Source organism: Scyliorhinus canicula, chromosome 11, assembly GCF_902713615.1.
Source record: "Scyliorhinus canicula chromosome 11, sScyCan1.1, whole genome shotgun sequence".
Classification (NCBI taxonomy): domain Eukaryota; kingdom Metazoa; phylum Chordata; class Chondrichthyes; order Carcharhiniformes; family Scyliorhinidae; genus Scyliorhinus; species Scyliorhinus canicula.
Genome location: NC_052156.1, coordinates 139,236,997 through 139,258,688, shown reverse-complemented (window position 1 = coordinate 139,258,688; position 21,692 = coordinate 139,236,997). Strand labels below are relative to the sequence as shown.

The following is a 21,692-nucleotide window of genomic DNA, read 5'->3' as shown; positions in this document are numbered from 1 at the left end:
AAAGTACCTGAGTAATCTTCCATTTTGGCATGTATTGTCGGTGTTGTAACTGTGCGAGAACAGCTTGGCTAGGATGGGCTAGTTCTGGAGCCTAAGTCTTCAACACTACAACCAGGATCTCTATCAATCACGGTGCATACTTAACATTCGTAGCTTAATATCACCCTCACACATTTAACAGTAGCAAACTTCACACAACATCAATTGCTCAATCATGACAGCCACATCATCCAAACGCACTGCACCGCAAACTGCTGGAGGTAAAATATCTCAGCTTCAGGACATCATTGCAGGGCAGGGCTGGATCATCTTAAACTGTGTCATGACTGACCTTCCCTTTGTTTGAGGTCAGAAGTGGAGTGCTCACTGATGATTGTAATGAAGCAGTCCATTTCCGTATGCTGCAGGCTCAGAACCTCTTTGTGAGACCCACTAGAACATCCAACATACAAAAGATACAGGGATCGTTCCTGTTCGCTGTTTGGGGATAACCAAATTTCTAGGCCTCCAAGTCTTCCTCAGTTTCTTCCCAGTTAAAGAATCACTCACATTATTTGTTATGTAATTTTATTTGACAATTCTAACAAATAACTCAATACCAGCAAAAGTGTCCATAAAGGTTTCTATAAACCAGGTGGGCAAAGCTCCGGGACACTGATTGATGCATGCCCTCTTTTCTCCAGCCTCATCAGTATCCCTCAGCCAGACTCTCGATGCATGGCTGCGAGGAGTCTCATCCACCCTCAAATGCCAACTTTCATTTTTAGTGCTGCTTTCTTCTGAAAGAACAGCCTTATGTTAACGTGGCTTTTTCTTTGGTGAGATGGCAGAGTACAGTCTGACACATAGCACTACAGTCTATGTGTGGCTGAATGCAGTAGTGATTTTATAGCAGCCAGGACACTTGACATCCATGAAGTTGGAGTTGGGCCTTTTCACCGGATGTTTCTTCATGTTTCCTCTTCTCCTTGGGAGACAGATGCAACAAATATTTAGCAAAAGGCATCTTTAATGTGGAGTCGCTATTGTGGGAAAGAAGGAAGCTCCTCTCCACAGATTTTTAGTAAAAGGTGAAAGATTTATACGATCTGAGTCATAGAGGTTTACAGCATAGAAAAGCCCTTCAGCCCACCCCGTCTGCGCCAGCCAAAAACAACCACCAAAGTATTCTATTCCCATTTACCAGCACTTCGCCCATAGCCTATGTCAGTGTTTTTCAAACTTTCTTTCCCGGGACTGACTTTTACCAACTGGTCGACCTTCGGGACCCATGTCAGCCAACCTTCAAGCCCCACACCGGCCAACATTCACAACCCATGCCGGCCAACCTTTGTGACCCATGCTGGCTGCCTTTTGCAACACACACCACGTTCGCTTACCTTTAATGGGAATGGGGAGTCTGCTTGGTTCTCAAAATCTCACTCCAATCTGGTTCACAGGAGGAAAGAGTAATGCATAAAGCAGGTGAAGACTTCAACCAGTTCCTTTGTGCTATCTTCATCTTTATGAAAACAGAAAATCCAACATTTCCTATGTAGGTTGTTTTTAAGGGCAATAGCAACAAAATGCTTGTTTTACTCAGCACTGGATACTCGTGGGAGATGCTGCTCCACAATGCCGGCAGATTCATGGGCTCTTGCAGTGTTTTTAATGTGCTGTCACAGGTCAAGTACACAAGCGTCATCTTTTTGTTTGGAGTCAGCTGTAAGTTAATAACAAACTCTGGGTTCTCAACTTCAAACAAAATTTTTCATCCATCACTTCTCTTTCAAAATCTGAAACTTCCCCTCTCATTTGCCAATACTTCTTTGTATATAACAAACACGAGCTTTGCACCCTTATTTGCATTGGCACAATTGACAAAATCATAACTCAAGAAATCATCTTTATACTGCTTTGTTCCCAAGTTGTTTCTTTTTTGTTGGCTTTAACCAAAGGCCCTGGAGTTCTGTACAAAACTAAAACTAACACTAATCTGTCCTGCCTTGGACTTTCCTGCGCAGCTCTCACCAGCATAATCAGTTGTAAGATCCTGGCCTGTAGGTACACTACCTATTTGTGTCTCTGCATGTTAGAAAATGATTCATCTTCACAGTCCTCTTGCTTTACTTGTCAGCAGTTTGAAAATGGAAGAAGCTCTCCACCGTGATTCTGCGCCATAAGCACGTACATAGAAGGCGCTTGACGTCAAGTATGCACAGGGCGAGTGACCTGGCTGGCAGATTGAACGCAGTCTCATTTCTCCACATTTATTGGGTGGCAGCTGCCATCATTCTTAATAAAAATGCTAGAATTGGCTGTTGGGCACTTCTTCTGCATTCAGGAGCACTGCAGGAATGCTGCTACCAACTGCTTCTTGCCCCTCCCGACACTTGTCCATGACCTACCCGCGTGTTACGATCTGCACTTTAATGTGGATTCCAGAACTGCACACAATACTCTTGCTGTGGCCTAACCAATGTTTTATACAGGTCCAGCATGCCATCCCTGCTCTTAAATGTTATGCCTCGGCTAGTAAAGGCACATGTACCATATACCTTCTTAACCACTGTATCCACCTTCCCTACTATCTTAAGGGACCAGTGTACAAGCACACCAAGGTCCTTCTGATCCTCGGTGATTCCCAGGGTCCTGCTGTTCACCATGTATTCCCTAGCTTTGTTTTTCCTGCCCAAGTTCCACACCTCACAGTTATCCGGATTAAATTCCATTTTCCACTGATCAACCCATCTGAAGTGGCTGTCTACTGTCATTTTTTTCCCTCTGTTGTTGCTCAGCAGTAATACAGTGCAGCGTTTACGCTTAAAACCCCATTTAAAACCTGTTGACATTTTGCGTGACTCGGTAAATGCTCTATTGATTGGTGAAATATTGATCTATCAGAATGCCACGCTTGTGTTTTATATGTTATCTGCCTTTCTGCTTTGCAATCTTAGTATAAAGATGTGTAAACAGTTTTATGAAAGCACTCTGCTATTTTAATATCCTGTTAAAACAGCGGGCAAAGAAATTTCATGTTTTGCCTTTTCTACCAATATTGCAGAATGTAATTTGAATCAAATAAATAATTGAGTTTGCTATTGCAAATTCAGCATGTGACCCGATGCGTATTATGCTATGTGCTATGCTTCAATCAAGGCCATCCTGAGATAGGCTATCTCTTGAATCGTTAAAAATGTTCAAGAATTTTGACAGAGAAATATCTTTCATTCGTTGTTTGTTCCACATTTGTTTGTTGACAAAAAAGAACTTATGCTCCACTCAAATTGTAGCCTACTTCCCATCCAATAATTTCCAGATTCTCTGGCCTTAATAGGTCTGTTGCTATTTATTTTCTTGGGGAAACAAGAGGCGTTATTTCTCCCTGGACTGGCATGTCATTGTCCAAGAAATCTCAAGGTTTGTTATAATTTAGAATGATGAAAAGCCAGAAACAAACTTTTCTTCATTCCAAAGCAATGTGATAACCTTCTGGTTGGTCAGCATTTCTTCAGAGTAAGATGGAATGAAGCTGAATTATTTTTTTCCTTCTGTACCGCTTCATCTATTTGTATGTGTATTAGTGATTATAATTTATGCAAAAACCTTGTGTATTCTGAGACAGTTTCAAATAAACTGTGCTTATACATTGACTATAAATGAGTAATTCACTTTTGTTGAGCAGAAATCGGTCAATTACTTAATTTCAATGCTTGGAACAACCTTTCTTAGTTTGTACCAATTGATGAAAATAACGTATTTATTATGGTGACAAAGCTATTTTTGTTTGACAATGGATATTAAATCAGCGAGTTTTATTTTATCAGTTTTATTAGTGCCCCAAAAGTAAATGGTACCTATTGATTGAATTGATTATGATATTTAAGCTTGGAAAGGGCCTACATTTTTGAAAGCATCGTCAGATGCACTACTGACTGCTAATGTAATGGGATAGTATTAACAGTAGAGGGAAATCTGTCATTCTTCTATTGGTCAGATCATTAGAAATTACATTTACTATATGCAGATTAATTTCCACTACCATTGTCTTTAGGGGCTGGTTTAGCACTCTGGGCTAAATAGCTGGCTTTTAAAGCAAACCAAGGCAGGCCAGCAGCACGGTTCAATTCCTGTACCAGCCTCCCCGAACAGGCGCCGGAATGTGGCGACTAAGGGCTTTTCACAGTAACTTCATTTGAAGCCTACTTGTGACAATAAGCGATTTTCATTCATTTTCATTTTCAAACTCTTTTAAATGATTTCCACCTGTGAAGACATAAAAACAAACAACAACTTGAAATGGCGTTTAAAAGAGATTTGGAACCATCATTTTCCAGAGCCAAATGGTAACATTTTGTTGCTGCTGGGTCGGTGGAAAATAGGTATAAAGTTTCAACATGAACAATTCATCTTTTCATAAGAGTTATTCTCTTCAGTTGCATAATAAATTAGAGATTGTTTTTTTCACTGTATATGCTATTCCTCATACATTGTACTTGTTTTTCTGGATTGGAGTATTTCACCTAAATTTTAAAAAATGCATGGTAAAACAAAAACAAAAATGACAGATCAACTCTTTGTACCACTGCTTTAAGATTTACATATTTTTTGTAGTAAGCATTTCCGTGTTTCCTGAATAGTGATGAGTGTAGAGCCAAGTGTCAACTACAGTGGTTAACACCGTTGCTTCACAGCACCAGGGTCCCAGGTTCGATTCCCGGCTTGGGTCACTGTCTGTGCGGAGTCTGCATATTCTCCCCATGTCTGCGTGAGTTTCCTCCGGGTGCTCCGGTTTCCTCCCACAAGTTCCGAAAGACGTGCTGATATGTAATTTGGACATTTTGAATTCTCCCTCTGTGTATCCGAACAGGCGCCATAGTGGCGTGACTTGGGGCTTTACACAGTAACTTCATTGCAGTGTTAATGTAAGCCTACTTGTGACAATAAAAGATTATTATAAGCTATCCTAAAGATTTTGGATTTCATGCTCAAAAGCCATGGATTTGTCTCTTACGTCCTTTTCTGATTTGACCTAACATTTTTCTGCACTCACTGCTCCAATTGTAATCCAGTTCTGGGTCTGTATCCCACCAATTAATATAACTTTTCTGCTGACATTTGTGAACACCATATGACCCAGATCAGATTGGCCTTGACTATTAGTGGTATGTGTTAGTAAAGCACAAATTATTTCTTGACTTTATTTCATTCAGCTGAGTTGTGTGTTTTTTTTGCTCATAGCAATGTTTCACAGTCATACCTTTCATTCTCTCTGTTCAAATACATCAGAAATTGTGTGGATTTGTTTACTTCTGATTTACTGTTGCATTGTTTAAGAAAGCCAAATGTTAAAAATTCAAATTAAATCTAATTCAGATTTAGTACTCAGTCTGGTAAATAACAATGTGGTGTTTAAAAGTATAAGTTTAATACTGCCTTCAAGAAACCAGTTAACATTGCGACATCAGAAGGAACTTTATTTTGATCTTAATTGGCATTGACTGTTCATTCCAAAGCAATGTGATCTCCTGGTTAGCAGCTCTACACATTCATACCACATGCGGTAGAGGCAAGTGGTTACAGAGAATAGGGTCAAGGCAGCAGAAGGAACTGTCATCCATGATGGAATAAAGGAAGGGAGGATGTACAAATTCTGGAGTCAGTGAAGGGATATATAGGTGGAAGACATTACAAAGATAGCCTAAATTAGGCCATGAGTGGAGTTTAAAATATGGATAAGGATTTTAAATGTAATGCACTCTTGAAATGGGGAGACAGATATGAATGGAGGCTGAGTGAGTGGGCAGGTCATGTGCTGCAGACTTTTGGACATGTTTATGGGGAATGGAGAGTGAGAGACCAGCAAGGCAGTGTAGTCAAGTCTGGAGCTGACAAAAGGGGGCTAAAGTGGGTGAAGGCAGGTAATGTTACACGGATTAAGTAAGCATTTAAGACTGAGATGAGGAATTTCTTCACTCGGGGGGGGGGGGGGGGGGGGGTGATTCTTTGGAGTTCTCTATTGCAGAGGAATGTGGAAGCTCAAGCATGGAGCACGTTCAAGACAGAAATGTATAGATTTCTGGATACTTATGACAACAAGGGATAAGAAGTTGGTAGGGGGAAAATAGTAGATAATCGGTCATGATCTATTTGAATGACCGAGAAGGTTTGATGGGCCAAAGTGGCCTGCACCTGCATTCCTATTCTTTATTATGGAGATGGTATGGTGTTTAGAATTCAGCACATGTTCTGAAATGCTTTTTATTACAAAACTGTTATGACAAACTGGTTCAGCCTGAGATAGCTGTTGAATAGGGGGATGAAGTTAAAGGCTATGGAGTGAGGTTTAGGCTAGGTGCCAAAGATAGTAGCCACGTTTCGGTTGGTAGCACTTGTGACGATCGCCACTAGGTTTTGGGTTCAAGTTCCATTTCAGGCTTCAGCACAACCTAAAATTCAGCACAATACTGAGGGAGTACTGCACATTGGGAAGTGCCATCTTTTAGATGAAGATGCTAAACTCGTCTACCTGCTCAGTTAGATATAAAGATCCCATCACATATTTCAAAGAAGGTCTTGGGAATTAGCGCCAGTCTTCTGATCAATTATTTATCCCTTAATAAACATTCACAAGAAAATTATCTGATTACTATCACAAGGGGCAGCAGGGTAGCATGATGGTTAGCATAAATGCTTCACAGCTCCAGGGTCCCAGGTTCGATTCCCGGCTGGGTCACTGTCTGTGTGGAGTCTGCACGTCCTCCCCCTGTGTGCGTGGGTTTCCTCCGGGTGCTCCGGTTTCCTCCCACAGTCCAAAAGATGTGCGGATTAGGTGGATTGGCCATGATAAATTGCCCGTAGTGTCCTAATAAAAGTAAGGTTAAAGGGGGGGGGGGTTGTTGGGTTACGGGTATAGGGTGGATACGTGGGTTTGAGTAGGGTGATCATGGCTCGGCACAACATTGAGGGCCGAAGGGCCTGTTCTGTGCTGTACTGTTCTATGTTCTATGTTCTATGTTCTAATGCTAGTTGCAGAAGTTGCTATATGCATATTGGCTGCCACATTTCCTACATTAAAACAGTGACTACACTTCATTGGCTGTAAATTAAGTGCTTTGATTTGTCCAGTGCTCGTAAAAGTGTGAAATAAATGCAAGTATTTCTCATGTGAAGAAAATTTTATTTTAAAAATATTTATCCAGGATTGTGGGGCTGTGTGTGTAACACAGTCTGGGGACTGAGTATCTATGCAATTAAGACAATCAAAGGGGCTGTGTGTGAAAATTAGGCATTTGAAGTGAGTATGACCAAGTTAGATGTTCGACAAGTAAACATAACATGGGTAGAAATTTGCATTGGGAGGTAAGTGAGGATTTGGATTTTAAACTGCTGAGTTTCAAAGGGAGATAAAAAAAAGGGTTTACAATTTAGGTAAGGTCATAAGTAAATAAGGCAAAGTTACTAAATTTTATCTTACCAAAACGTAGTGGCGATAAGGAGAACATAAAAGGTTTTGATATTCTGGGAAAGATAATTTTCAAAGGAGGAGAAGAACAATTGGGAAAAGATGAGGAAAATATATTTGAAGAGAGGTTGGAGCTATGCTAGGGGAACGGCCAGGTAAGATCGCCTGGCGAAAATGCTCAGCTGTGAAGAAATGAAGTGAGCAGCCTTCAGCCACCTCAGAGAAGTTGCAGAAAACAGGGTTTTGTTTAACGTTTTGATTTCCACATTTGGGTGAAATACCTCCCCTACATCAAATATGGGTTGTGCCGAGTAGTAATATAACTGGAATTTTAATAGATCTATAAGGACTGTTGCCTTTGGAGTTTTTTATTTCTGAGTTTAAGCAAGTAAGAATCTTTTGGGCAAATATTCTGTAAGATTAATTCTAAGTGTGTGAATTTAATCAGGTGTTTTCGGTTTTCTTTAGTTTTAATTTAATATTTAAATCCCCACAAGTGTTACTGGAATTTGTGGTTCCTGACTTTAAGCACAGGTATCTTTTTGAAGTAAAATACAAATTGAAAGTCATTGTGATACCTTGCCAAGTTTCTCTTTGTGATTTGGTTAACAGGGCCATTACCACCTGCACCTTATGATGACCTTTCTTCCGCCAGTGTTGAGTTGGAGGAAGTTATTATTTATCTATAAAAAAATGTCTGTGAGAGCCCAATTGGGAACACACATGCAGCAGGGACAAAGCATGAGGCTGAGTCAGTCATTCAGAGTAAGAAAAAGAGGAGGATGAAGAGTCAGGCAGCATGATGAAAATAGCGTGTGACTTTTTTTTTAAAAGCCTGCAGCTCACAATGACTCACAGAAATGTCCAACAGACAGCAACAAAAAAAATTTAAATTGGTCGGATGTCGGCCTTTGTGGCCGTTGCCATGGGTTACCAGCCGCTTCCGCCGGGGTGACGCAGGCGCAGAAACTGGGGGGGAAGACTCTCGGGCCCCCACCTCTACGCATGCGCCAGGAGCCGCCGAGCCGTTGTTGGTGTGAACGGCGCCGCGCGCCACGATAGGGAGAGAAATCCATCCATCGATAGACAGACCGACCGAGCGGCCGGCCGGTGGCTTCACTTCATCAACTGGAGGCTATTCAAACCCACGGGGAGGACCCGCCCTGAGGCCGGCACCCGCAGACCCCGCACGACTTTGTTTCCCCCCCCGCCACCCCTCATTAATTTTTGAACGTGTTGCCTGGTTTCTGGGGAAACGGAAGCCTGTGTGAGCGAGTGAGTGCCAGCAACTGTGAGGAGAAGCCGCTGCTCGATCAGAGAGGGAGGGAGGCCGGGCCTGGGGGCGTGGGGGGCAACACAACCTGCAAGATGGGCTGTACACTGAGTACCGAGGACAAAGCGGCGGTGGAGAGATCCAAAATGATCGACAGAAACCTTCGAGAGGATGGCGAGAAAGCGGCCAGAGAGGTTAAGCTGCTGCTGCTGGGTGAGTGAGTGGATGTATCACTCCTCCCCTCACCCCACACCGACTCCCCTCACCATACCCCTCCCCTCACCCACTCCCCTCAGCGCCACACCGGATCCCCTAGCCCCCACACCAACTCCCCTCACCCCACACCAACTCCCCTCACCCCCACACCCCACCCCTCACCCCACAACGACTCCCCTCACCCCCACATTCCTCCGTTCCGTATAATGTCCCCGATTCTCCATCACCCCCTGATTCCCCCAGTCACTGTTACCCTGATTCCCCCAGTCACTGTTACCCTGTTTCCCCCAGTCACCGTTACCCTGTTTCCCCCAGTCACCGTTACCCTGTTTCCCCCAGTCACCGTTACCCTGTTTCCCCCAGTCACCGTTACCCTGTTTCCCCCAGTCACCGTTACCCTGTTTCCCCCAGTCACCGTTACCCTGTTTCTCCCAGTCACCGTTACCCTGTTTCCCCCAGTCACCGTTACCCTGTTTCCCCCAGTCACCGTTGCCCTGTTTCCCCCAGTCACCGTTGCCCTGTTTCCCCCAGTCACCGTTGCCCTGTTTCCCCCAGTCACCGTTGCCCTGTTTCCCCCAGTCACCGTTACCCTGTTTCCCCCAGTCACCGTTACCCTGTTTCCCCCAGTCACCGTTACCCTGTTTCCCCCAGTCACCGTTTCCCTGTTTCCCCCAGTCACCGTTTCCCTGTTTCCCCCAGTCACCGTTTCCCTCAGTCACCGTTGCCCTGTTTCCCCCAGTCACCGTTGCCCTGTTTCCCCCAGTCACCGTTACCCTGTTTCCCCCAGTCACCGTTACCCTGTTTCCCCCAGTCACCGTTACCCTGTTTCCCCCAGTCACCGTTACCCTGTTTCCCCCAGTCATCGTTACCCTGTTTCCCCCAGTCACCGTTTCCCTGTTTCCCCCAGTCACCGTTTCCCTGTTTCCCCCAGTCACCGTTTCCCTCAGTCACCGTTGCCCTGTTTCCCCCAGTCACCGTTGCCCTGTTTCCCCCAGTCACCGTTACCCTGTTTCCCCCAGTCACCGTTACCCTGTTTCCCCCAGTCACCGTTACCCTGTTTCCCCCAGTCACCGTTACCCTGTTTCCCCCAGTCACCGTTTCCCTGTTTCACCCCAGTCACCGTTTCCCTCAGTCACCGTTTCCCTCAGTCACCGTTTCCCTGTTTCCCCCAATCACCGTTTCCCTGTTTCCCCCAATCACCGTTGCCCTGTTTTCCCCCAGTCGCCGTTTCCCTGTTTCACCCCAGTCGCCGTTTCCCTGTTTCACCCCAGTCACCGTTTCCCTGTTTCACCCCAGTCACCGTTTCCCTGTTTCCCCCAGTCACCGTTTCCCTCAGTCACCGTTTCCCTGTTTTCCCCCAGTCGCCGTTTCCCTGTTTTCCCCCAGTCGCCGTTTCCCTGGTTTCCCCCAGTCGCCGTTTCCCTGGTTTCCCCCAGTCGCCGTTTCCCTGGTTTCCCCCAGTCGCCGTTTCCCTGGTTTCCCCCAGTCGCCGTTGCCCTGGTTTCCCCCAGTCGCCGTTGCCCTGGTTTCCCCCAGTCGCCGTTGCCCTGGTTTCCCCCAGTCGCCGTTGCCCTGGTTTCCCCCAGTCGCCGTTGCCCTGGTTTCCCCCAGTCGCCGTTGCCCTGGTTTCCCCCAGTCGCCGTTGCCCTGGTTTCCCCCAGTCGCCGTTGCCCTGTTTTCCCCCCAGTCGCCGTTGCCCTGTTTTCCCCCCGTCGCCGTTGCCCTGTTTTCCCCCCGTCGCCGTTGCCCTGTTTTCCCCCCGTCGCCGGTCCTCCCCCCCCCCCCCCCCCCCCCCCCGCCCCGTCGCCGGTCCTCCCCGCCCACTCGTCCCGCCGCCAGTCCTCCCCGCCCACTCGTCCCGCCGCAGGTCCTCCCTGCCGGTCCTCTCTGCCCTGCCGCCATTCTCCCTTCCTGCCCGCCCGTGCGCAGTTCTCCCTTCCTGCCCGCCCGTGCGACGTTCGCCCTTCCTGCCCGTTCGCCCTTCTTGCCCGCCCCTTCGCCCTTGCCTGCCCCTTCCCCCTTGCCCGCCCCTTCGCCCTTCCTGCCCGCCCCTTCGCCCTTCCTGCCCGCCCCTTCGCCCTTCCTGCCCGCCGTTCGCCCTTCCTGCCCGCCGTTCGCCCTTCCTGCCCGCCGTTCGCCCTTCCTGCCCGCCGTTCGCCCTTCCTGCCCGCCGTTCGCCCTTCCTGCCCGCCGTTCGCCCTTCCTGCCCGCCGTTCGCCCTTCCTGCCCGCCGTTCGCCCTTCCTGCCCGCCGTTCGCCCTTCCTGCCCGCCGTTCGCCCTTCCTGCCCGCCGTTCGCCCTTCCTGCCCGCCGTTCGCCCTTCCTGCCCGCCGTTCGCCCTTCCTGCCCGCCGTTCGCCCTTCCTGCCCGCCGTTCGCCCTTCCTCCCCGCCGTTCGCCCTTCCTGCCCGCCGTTCGCCCTTCCTGCCCGCCGTTCGCCCTTCCTGCCCGCCGTTCGCCCTTCCTGCCCGCCGTTCGCCCTTCCTGCCCGCCGTTCGCCCTTCCTGCCCGCCGTTCGCCCTTCCTGCCCGCCTGCCATTCGCCCTGCCCGCCCCTTCGCCCTGCCCGCCCCTTCGCCCTTCCTGCCCGCCCCTTCGCCCTTCCTGCCCGCCCCTTCGCCCTTCCTGCCCGCCCCTTCGCCCTTCCTGCCCGCCCCTTCGCCCTTCCTGCCCGCCCCTTCGCCCTTCCTGCCCGCCCCTTCGCCCTTCCTGCCCGCCCCTTCGCCCTTCCTGCCCGCCCCTTCGCCCTTCCTGCCCGCCCCTTCGCCCCTTCCTGCCCGCCCCTTCGCCCTTCCTGCCCGCCCCTTCGCCCTTCCTGCCCGCCCCTTCGCCCTTCCTGCCCGCCCCTTCGCCCTTCCTGCCCGCCCCTTCGCCCTTCCTGCCCGCCCCTTCGCCCTTCCTGCCCGCCCCTTCGCCCTTCCCGCCCTTCCTGCCAGCCCGTTCGCCCTTCCTGCCCGCCCTTCCTGCCCGCCCCTTCACCCTTCCTGTCTGTTCGCCCTTCCTGCCCTCCCGACTGCCGTTCTCTCTTCCTGCCCCATCCCAGTTTAGGATTTCATCTTGAGAACCCAGTGACATTGTTTTTTTTCTCTCGTTCAGTCATTATTTTAGGTCGGTGCTTGAATTTCTAACAGAAATTGCACGCTGCAGAATCACCAGATACATTCTTTGAATGTTTTAAAGCTTTATGTTGTACCACCCAGGTTTGCAATCCAATCTCCTTCTTCCCCCAACTCCGGTGAGACAGAATTGTCGATTCTGTCATTCCCCCCCCCCCTTTAAAAGAAAAAAACCCCGCTGTGTAATTGACCGTTGTTATGAATGCCAGGTGAATCTAGCTGCTGGTTATTTTATTCCCTGTTACAATGTAGTTTTTAGTGTTAAAATGTACAGGAAATGAAACAGTCGGAGGTGACTGCCTTTTCAGATGAGCAAAATTTTTTTAACCACTGCGCTACCATATTTTAATTTGTGTTGCCACCCCGCTGATGTACAAATAAATCGGATAGCTAAAACTGCAATCCAATTCTGTTTCGTTAAAACTTTTATGTTCTCGTGCAACTAGGTTCAGTTTAGGAACTTTAATAGAACATTAACTCATCAAGGAGTTAAACAGATTGTGACACTTCGATCACGCGTTTTCATTCCAGGGTGCTCCGCGCAAAAGTGCAGCTTAATTCCCTGCTTGATTCAGATTAAGAGCATTAGTGGTGGAATATTTATTTGCAAGTGGTATTCTCATTATTTTCGGAGCTTTAGAATATCTTGATGCAGCTCTTCAACATCACAGACTTTGGGTGTATTCAGTACTCGAACAATCACTTCCTGTATCTAGGTAACAAATATGCTGCAGCATGCAAAATCAAAATAGGAAGGAATGTTTTGTGCTTACAAGTTCATATACATGTCTTTTTTTGACCAGAATGTTTAAATTTAAAAAATCAACTTAATCACTTGCAACTCATACTTGTATCAGTCTGGCAAAACAATTGGAAGTGGAAATCTAAACAAGTTTAAACATGTTTCCTAGTATCTTTACACTTTGTTTTAATCTATTATGTTGTACAGTAACCTATCAAATTTGTGATTTAAATATTGCTGTTTCTGAGTGTTCTAAGGATTTCTTTTAATACGTAGCTGTTTACCATCACAAAATGGAGCGCCGGATTTGGGCAAGGTTTTTTCTCGTGCAAGTTATTGATGCCCAATATGTTTATCATAGTTAATAGCCGACTTTTTAAATGAGTTTCTCTTTGAACTGTTGAGAAATTCGTTCAATCTGATACTGAAAATATGATTTTGTGCATTAGGAGTCTTGAAGAAATTAAAGTTTGTAATGTTAGCATAAAGAGGCAATTTTGAGATGTGTGCATTTTTGTTAAATGTCAATATCACCACCGTCCCAGGGGACCATAGGCTGCGAGAGAGAGCTGACTGGTGGTAATTTAACCTGAGGGTCACCACACCTCTGGCGAGGGGCAAGGTTGAGCAGGTGGGGTCTCCATGAATAACCTCACCTGTACGGGAATTGAATCTGTGCTGTCGCCGTTGCCCTTCCTCACGAACCAAACGCCCAACCAACTTTGCTAACTGACTCCCATTTTTATATGTAAAGATGATGTGAAAGCTGCTGGAAGAGTTCAGACTTGTTTGTTGCCATATAGTGCAATAAGTAATTGGGTTAGCAGCTGATTATTGGATTAGGATAATGTAATATCATTAGACTAGAACAGTGTTGTCTAATAAGTTAGACATATGTCTAATTGGATTTTGGATAAGCAAACAAAAGCTGAGTAATAGACACCATTGGGCATGTGATCTCAGTGTTCATATTCCCACAATGCATGCATTAGTATGCACATCTTTTTTGTGTATTTGTTGGTAAAGCTAGAAAATACCAATCATTTACCGGTATGTCTGAGGTGGGAAGAGATTTCTTCAAATGATTATGAATCCTTGGAATTCTATATCCCAGATGGCTGTGTAGAGTATCCACGCAAATTATTTTTGGTTGAACATAAGAATATAGACAATATTCCTTCAGAGACCAAAATGTAATCTATTTCAGCCTTAAATATATTTCATGATGTAACATCAACAACCATCTGGGATAGAGATACCAAAGATTCATAACGATTTGAAGAAATCTCTTCCCACCTCAGACCTAAATGATCAGCCCATTATCCTGCAATTGTGACCCCCATGTTCTAGATTCCTCTCCCAGGGGAAACATCCTCAGTGTCTACTTTATTGAGTCCCTGGGTTTTACTTTTGTTTTGACCTGGAAGCTATTTATGGCTCTGACTTTTATTTTCGATTTAGACAGTTGGAAGCTGTATTCAGACTACAAGCAGCTTTGAGCATGTTAAGAAGGTGTCGCCAGATCGCTTGTTACCTTCAAACTAATAACTGCGTTTTGGAAACAATTCAAGCCTACTGATTTGTGGCAAAAGGGATTGTCTGATTTATGGATATTGTTACTTGAGTGAAACAGTGAAGGGAAATTATTACGTGTACTGTACTGTAGCTGTGTGGGGTATTTACGTTTGCAGTTGATAAAAAATGCTTACTGTGTGTTCATAAAATGTTAACTGAATTCGCAAAATAAACTTTGTTTTGCAAACGTGCTTGGGGCCTCTGTTGCATGTGCTTCTCATAACCAAAATCTATAAACAGTTGTAGGTCAGATGAACTTTAGAATTTAGATATTTAGAACAGTACAGCACAGAACTCTATGATCTACTTTGGTGTTCTCTAAACCCTGGCCCATAACAAATTGGGGGCCCATCCGGGATAAAAGTCTATCTTTTGTGATTGGGTTGGCGAAGTGAACTTAAAGACAGTGAGGGGTGAGCATATTTGTGTTTGCTTTTCAGATGTGGTATTTCGGTTTAAGTAGGGAGTGTGTTGTGGACAATGGCTCTTTCAGAGGCTCAGAAGTTTTTGGCGGTGGAGAAGGTCACATGCAGTACCTTACGAACAGAGACTAAAAAAGGCTTTTAGATTTGGCAAAAACATTGCAGTTAACATTACCTGACAACATACGAAAAGACGAGGTAATTGCGGCAGTAGCTGAGCATTTAAAATTGCTTGAGACACAGTCAGACTCATTGGAAATGGCAAAAATTCAATTACAGATCAAGCAACTTGAACGTGAAAAAGAATTAGAGCAGCTTGAATACATAATGAGGGAAAAAGAAAGAATTGCCCGAGCAGAACAAAAAGAGAGAAAGGGCGATACAGATCAGGGAAAAAAGAAAGAGAGAGAGACAAAGATAGAGAGGAAAAAGAGAGAGAAAGCACTAGAGAGGAAAAAGAAAAGGAGAGAGAAGGGAAAAAGAGAGATTTTGAACTTCAGAAAATGGCCATGAAACATGACAGTCAGTTAAAATTGGCGGATGTAAAGAGAAACGTACAGTTTGAAGATAGTGAGAAAGAGCGGCATAGTTGAAGGCTTGGTAAGGATCTATTTAAATATGTCCAAGTATTGCCACGGTTTGATGAGAAGGATGTAGAAGCCTTTTTCATTTCATTTGAGAAGATAGCTAAACAAATGAAATGGCCACAGGACATGTGGGAATGACTGATTGAAGTAAAGTTGATAGTTTGCATCACTATCAGAGGAGGTATCTGCGACATATGAGGAGGTGAAAAAATCCATCTTAGGTGCTTATGAACTAGTGCCTGAAGCCCACAGCCAAAGGTTTAGAAATTCAAGGAAAGAACTTGGTCAAATATACATGGAGTTTGAAAGGATCAAACAGAGTAATTTTGATAGGTGGATAAGAGCTCTGAAAGTAGGCAAAATGTATGAATCTCTTAGAGAAATTATACTTTTGGAGGAGTTTAAAATTTTTATTCCTGAAGTAGTGAGAAGCACGGGGTTAAAACTGCGAGATTAGCAGCATAAATGGCAGATGATTATGAATTAGTTCATAAATCAAAGTTTGGTTTCCAACATCAGTTTCAGCCTGTGAGGGATTGAAACTGGGGAAAAGAGAACTACTATTTTGTGGTAAAGGTAAAGGGGATCTAATGGGAGATAATAAGGAGAGTGTACCTCAGATTAAAAAAGAAATCCAGGAGGGTGGAAGAGAAATGAAAAGTTTCAAATGTTTTCACTGTAATAAACTAGGCCATATAAAGTCACAGTGTTGGTGGTTGAAGAAAAGCACTAGGACAGCTGATGTGGTAAAACAGGATAAGCCAGTGGGTTTGTTAAAGTGGAAAAGGGAAGCCCAACTGAAGCGAAGGAGGTGCAAAAGATTGTACAGCCTGATCAAGAGGTGATTGATCAGAAGGTGCCAGATCTCTTCAAAGAATTTACTTGTGTAGGTAAAGTTTACTCATGTGTACCAGGAGGAGTAGGCAAAGAAGTCACAATTTTAAGAGATATGCGAGCTAGTCAATCTTTGATAGTAAGAGATATGAGGAGTTATGTAGTTTGGGAGGAATATTGCCAGAAAAGATGGTACTGTGCAATTCGGGGTGAGAAGAGTCGTGTTCCATCATATAAGGCAAGGTTGGAAGGCCCAGTGAAGAGTGGTGACGTGATAGTCGGAGTAATAGAGAAACTATCTTGTCCAGGAATACAGTTTATCTTGGATAATGATATAGCTGGATCGCAAGTGGGAGTGATGCCTACTGTGATTGATAAGCCAGTGAAAAATCAAACAACTGAAGTCTTGAAGGACGAATATCCTGGGATTTTTCCGGATTGTGTAGTAACAAGGTCGCAAAGTCACTGGTTAAGACAAGAGGAGAAATCAAAGAGTGAAGATAAAGTTGAAGTTCAATTATCAGAAACGATTTTTGATCAGATGGTTGGAAAAGAACAAGAACAGGTGGAGGATGAGGCGGATATTTTTAATTCAGGAAAATTGGTGGAGTTACAACAGAAAAATATAGAAATAAAACAGATGTATCAGAAAGCCCACACGGAAGAGGAATCTGAGTGTATACCAGAATATTACCTTAAAAATGATGTCTTAATGAGAAAATGGAGACCTTCACGTATGCAGGCAGATGAAAAGTGGGCAGAAGTTCATCAAATGGTATTGCCGATAGGGTACAGAAAGGAGGTGTTGCGAGTAGCACAGGAGGTCATTTGAGAGTAAGGAAAACTCAAGCTAAAATACAAAAACACTTTTATTTGCCAGGACTACATAAAGATGTAGTTAAATTTTGTCGATCATGTCACACGTGTCAAGTGATAGGGAAACCTCAAGCGGTCATAAAACCAGCGCCCTTAATACCCATTCCAGCATTTGAGGAACCTTTTACAAGAGTCTTAATTGATTGCGTAGGACCGCTTCCTAAAATGAAAAGTGGGAATCAATATATTTTGACCATAATGGATGTGTCTACTAGGTTTCCAGAGGCCATTCAAGTACGCAATAATACAGGAAAAAAGATTGTGGAGGAGTTACTTATTCTTTATTAGATGTGGACTACCCACAGAAATACAATCAGATCAAGGATCAAATTTTACCTCCAGGTTATTCAAATAAGTTATGGATAGCTTAGGAGTAAACCAATTTAAATCAAGTTCGTACCATCCAGAATCACAGGGAGCGTTAGAAAAGTGGCATCAGATGTTAAAGATTATCCAGAGGACTGGGATAAAGGAATTCCTTTCGCACTGTTTGCAATTAGGGATGCACCTAATGAGTCAACCAAATTCAGCCCTTTTGAACTAGTTTTTGGTCATGAGGTAAGAGCACCACTTAAATTGATTAAAGAGAAATTGGTGAATGAGCAGTCTAAAGTTACATTATTGGATTACGTGTCAAATTTTAGGGAACGATTAAATAGAGCAGGTGAATTGCCTAGACAACATTTAAATGTTGCACAGCATATGATGAAACGGGTAGCGGACAAGAAAGCAAAAGTGCATAGTTTTGCCAGTGGAGATAAAGTTTTAGTATTGTTTCCAGTGGTAGGTGAACCTTTAAAAGCAAGATTTTGTGGACCGTATCAGATTGAAAGGAAATTAAGTGAGGTGAATTATGTGGTAAGAACACCAGATGGAAGGAAAACTCACCGAGTGTGTCATGTGATGATGCTTGAAAGGAATTTTAAAGGAAAGGAGAGTAAAAGGAGGAGGTTTTAGTGATTCTAACTCAGTGAAGAACCAAATCCAGATGACACTGAATTTGACATTCCTCAAATTAAATTGGATAACGAGGATGTTCTTAAAAATTGGGATAAATTGTTGAGTTACCTTCCAGAGGAAAAACTAACTTACCTGAAAAAGTTATTCATATCACATGGACAAGTTTATGGAGATGAGCTGGGAAGTACTAAAATTGCCTACATGATGTAGATGTGGGAAATGATCCTGATACATGAATCACAGCATGTCTCTGCTATTTCTTCTTTCCCCATGATACTTTCTCCTGTCTCTACCTCGAAGGGAGAAATGTTTATTTTAGTTACTTTATTTTATATGCTTATAGCTATATACTTGTAGTTGCTGTGGGAGGCTAGGGAGGAGACTGCAGTGGCACTGCCAAAAGAATTAAAATCTACTCTGGACACAGGAGAAGTGCCAGAGGACTGGAGGACAGCTAATTTGGTGCCATAATTCAAGAAGGGAAGTAGGGACGAACCAGAAAATTACTGGTCAGTGAGTCCAACTTCAGTGGTAGGGAAACTAATGGGAAAAATTTGAAGAGACAGAATTAATCTCTATGGAGAGGCAAGGACTAATCAAGGATAATCAGCATGGTTTTGTCAAAGGGCGATCATGTCTTACAAACTTGATTACATTTTTGAGGTGGAGACTACGTGTGTAGATGAGGGTAGTGGAGTTGATGTAGTCTACATGGGCTTTGACAGGGTGCCACATGGGAGGCTGATGAAGAAGGTAAGAACCCATGGGATCCAGGGCATTTTGGTAAACTGGATACAAAACTGGTTTAGAGGTAAGAGGCAGAAGGTGATGGTTGAAGATTATTTTAGTGACTGGAAACTTGCGACCAGTGGTGTTCCGCTGGGATCCGTGCTGGGTCCCTTGTTTGTAGTATACATTAATGATCTGGATGTGAATTTGGAAGGTATGATAAATAAGTTTGCAGATGACACAATAATTGTTGGTGTGGTAAATAGTGAGGAGCAGGCCTTGGATTATAGGAGGAGGCAGAAGAGTGGCAAATGGAATGAAACCATGAAAAGTGCGAGGTAATGCATTTGGAGAGGGCGAACAGGGCAAGGGAACATACAATGAATGGTTGGACCCGAGGAAGTACATAAGATCAAACGGACCTTGGTATGCATGTTCACAGATCTCTGAAGACGGGTAGATAAGGTGGTTAAGAAGGCCTAAGGGTGACTTCCGGTGGCGGCATGTAGGAGGAGGTCACACATTGGAGGGCTCCTGGTCGAGGATTCATTTTTTAGAATTTAATGCCCGGTCCCAAAGGTAATTTTTGGTTAAATAAGTGCAGGAAGACATAAGGAAGAAAGATGTCCAAAACCCAAAGGAAAGCAGCTGTGAAAAAGGGGTCAAATGTAGGTTCACCGTTGAGCGGAAGGGTCAGTTGAGCAACTCGAAGGAAGGGGGAGGCTGGGTCGCCAGGTGGGGCCGTACTGCTCACGGCAGAAATGATGACTGAGGTCATGGCTGTGGAACTTGAAAAACAGTTCGCGAAGCACATGGAGGTGATAAAGAAGGAGATGGTGGCAGTATTTAAGGTGCTGGTGGAGGAAGCAATTGCCCCGGTGAAGGCGGCGGTGTCGAGAGCATCGGCCGAGGTGCGGGAGCAAGGTGAGAGACTGAAGGGAGTGGAAGAGGCTTTGTCGCAACACAGTGATCAACTCACCTGGATGGGTGAGGAGCTACAGAAGTGGTGGAGACCAACAAGGGTCTGTGAGCCAAAGTGGAGGACTTGGAAAACAGATCTAGGCAGCAAAATCTGAGGATCATGGGTCTCCCCGAAGGGATGGAGGGCTGGAAGCCGACAGAGTATTTTGGCAAGGTGTTGGCAGAGCTGTTGGGAGAGGGGGAAGACCCCTCTCGGTACAAACTGGATCAAGTTCATAGGGCGTGGAGGCCTATAGCAAAGGCGAATGAGCCGCCAAGAGCAGTGACTATTTGTTTCAGTAAAGGAGAAGGTCCTGTGTTGGGCTAAGCAGAAGCAGGAGGTGCAGTGGGCTGGAGCTGGTATATGTATATACCAGGACTTTACTGTGGAGTTGGCAAGGAGGCGGACGGCCTTCGATCGAGTGAAGAAGACACTGGTTAACACAAAACAGCAGGTTTTGGTTCGGCGTTGTGTACCCAGCTAAGTTGAGAGTAGCCTACAAATCCAAAGACTTTTATTTCGAGGCGGTGGAAGTGGCGGAGGTGTTGTGAAGGCAGAAGGACTGGGGCAGAAGTGAGAAATGGGACTGAGAATTGGTCTTGAACTGAGGGTAGGGGGTGTGGAGGAGTGTATGTAGCTCTATTTTTCACAGCATGTTGTATGTGCTAAATGAGTCAACGTTGTCTATTAGGGCAAGGTAAGAGTTGGGATTTTTGCAGTGGTAGCTCTTTGGGGTTTTCCTGGGAACTGGAGGGGAGTGAGGCATGGGCAGGGGGCTCCACGCTGGCTGGTTTAGGCTGGCCAGTGAACAGGAGTGTGGTGGGGGGAGGGGCTGCAGCCATCAGAGCCTGGTAGAACAGGTTTCGATGAGCCTAGGAGGGGTGAAAAGTTGGGGGAGGGGACGAATACTGGGTGAGGTGTTTTTGAGAGGAAGTGGAGGGGGTGGTGGGGGGCTTCTACAATTCATGGGCGTCATGCATTGTACACTTTCGGTGATTGGATGACCTCGAATATGAATTAAAATCGCTTATTGGCGCAAGTAGGCTTCAAATTAAGTTACTGTGAAAAGCCCCTTGTCGCCACATTCCGGCGCCTGTTTAGGGAGGCTGGTACAGGAATTGAACCTGTGCTGCTGGCCTTGGTCTGCTTTACAAGCCAGCTAAGTAGCCCACTGTGCTAAACCAGCCCCTTAGCTGGAGTTGGGGGGTGGTGGTGGTGGTTGGATGGGTGGACTATATATGTTAATGGTGACTATGGGTGATTCCTGATTCCTTTTTATCTGATGTTTACGTTGACATGCGGGCTGTTGTTTGGGGGTTGGTGGGAGGATGGGATCGTTGTTGTTGATAAGGGGATTGACATTGTATTTGTTACCGCTTATTGTTTGTTGAAGGGTGTAAATTTTGAAGAAAATGTGAAAAAGGAGTATAAAAATATATTAATAAAAAAAAGTCTATGGGATTCTTGCAGTTATTAACCAAGGCGTGGAATATAAGAGCAGGGAAGTTAACCTGGAGCTATATAAAATGGTGGCTAGGCCCCAGCTGGAGTACTGTGTGGAGTTCTGGTCACCACATTATAGAAAGGAAGTGATTGCTTTGGAGAGGGTGCAGAGGAGATTCACCAGGATGTTGCCTGGGCTGGAGTGTTTCTTTAGACTGATACTATCCTTAACCTTAAGTCACAAATGGATCTTTCTTGCTGGATTTTTGTTTTTAATGGAATGCATTTTTGTTAAACATTTTGAATTGTTTCTTTAAATTTTTCTTGCTGGTTATTTACCACTATACCTTTTAGTCTATTTACCCAATCACCCTCAGCTAGCTCTCCCATCATGCCTATGTAATTGGCTTTGCTTAAGTTTAAGATTCTTGTTTGTGATTCTGGAGTTTGTGCTTTTGGAGTATGTTGCTTTCAAACTTAATATGAAATTCAGTTGTGTCATGATCGCTATTTCCC

General features: G+C 45.0%; 1 protein-coding gene and 1 pseudogene across 1 annotated transcript in view; one reads left to right on the top strand and one right to left on the bottom strand.

Moving 5' to 3' along the window:
* Window positions 1–745: 745 nt before the first annotated feature.
* Window positions 746–1,012, bottom strand: LOC119973672 (annotated as a pseudogene).
* A 7,415-nt stretch (window positions 1,013–8,427) lies between these two features.
* LOC119973419 (guanine nucleotide-binding protein G(i) subunit alpha-1) overlaps window positions 8,428–21,692 on the top strand; it is a 63,386-nt gene continuing 50,121 nt past the window's right edge. The window contains exon 1 of the mRNA XM_038811503.1: window positions 8,428–8,930. Coding sequence (XP_038667431.1) covers window positions 8,813–8,930 — 118 coding nt within the window. The 5' untranslated portion in view covers window positions 8,428–8,812. The remainder of the gene's footprint in view (window positions 8,931–21,692) is intronic.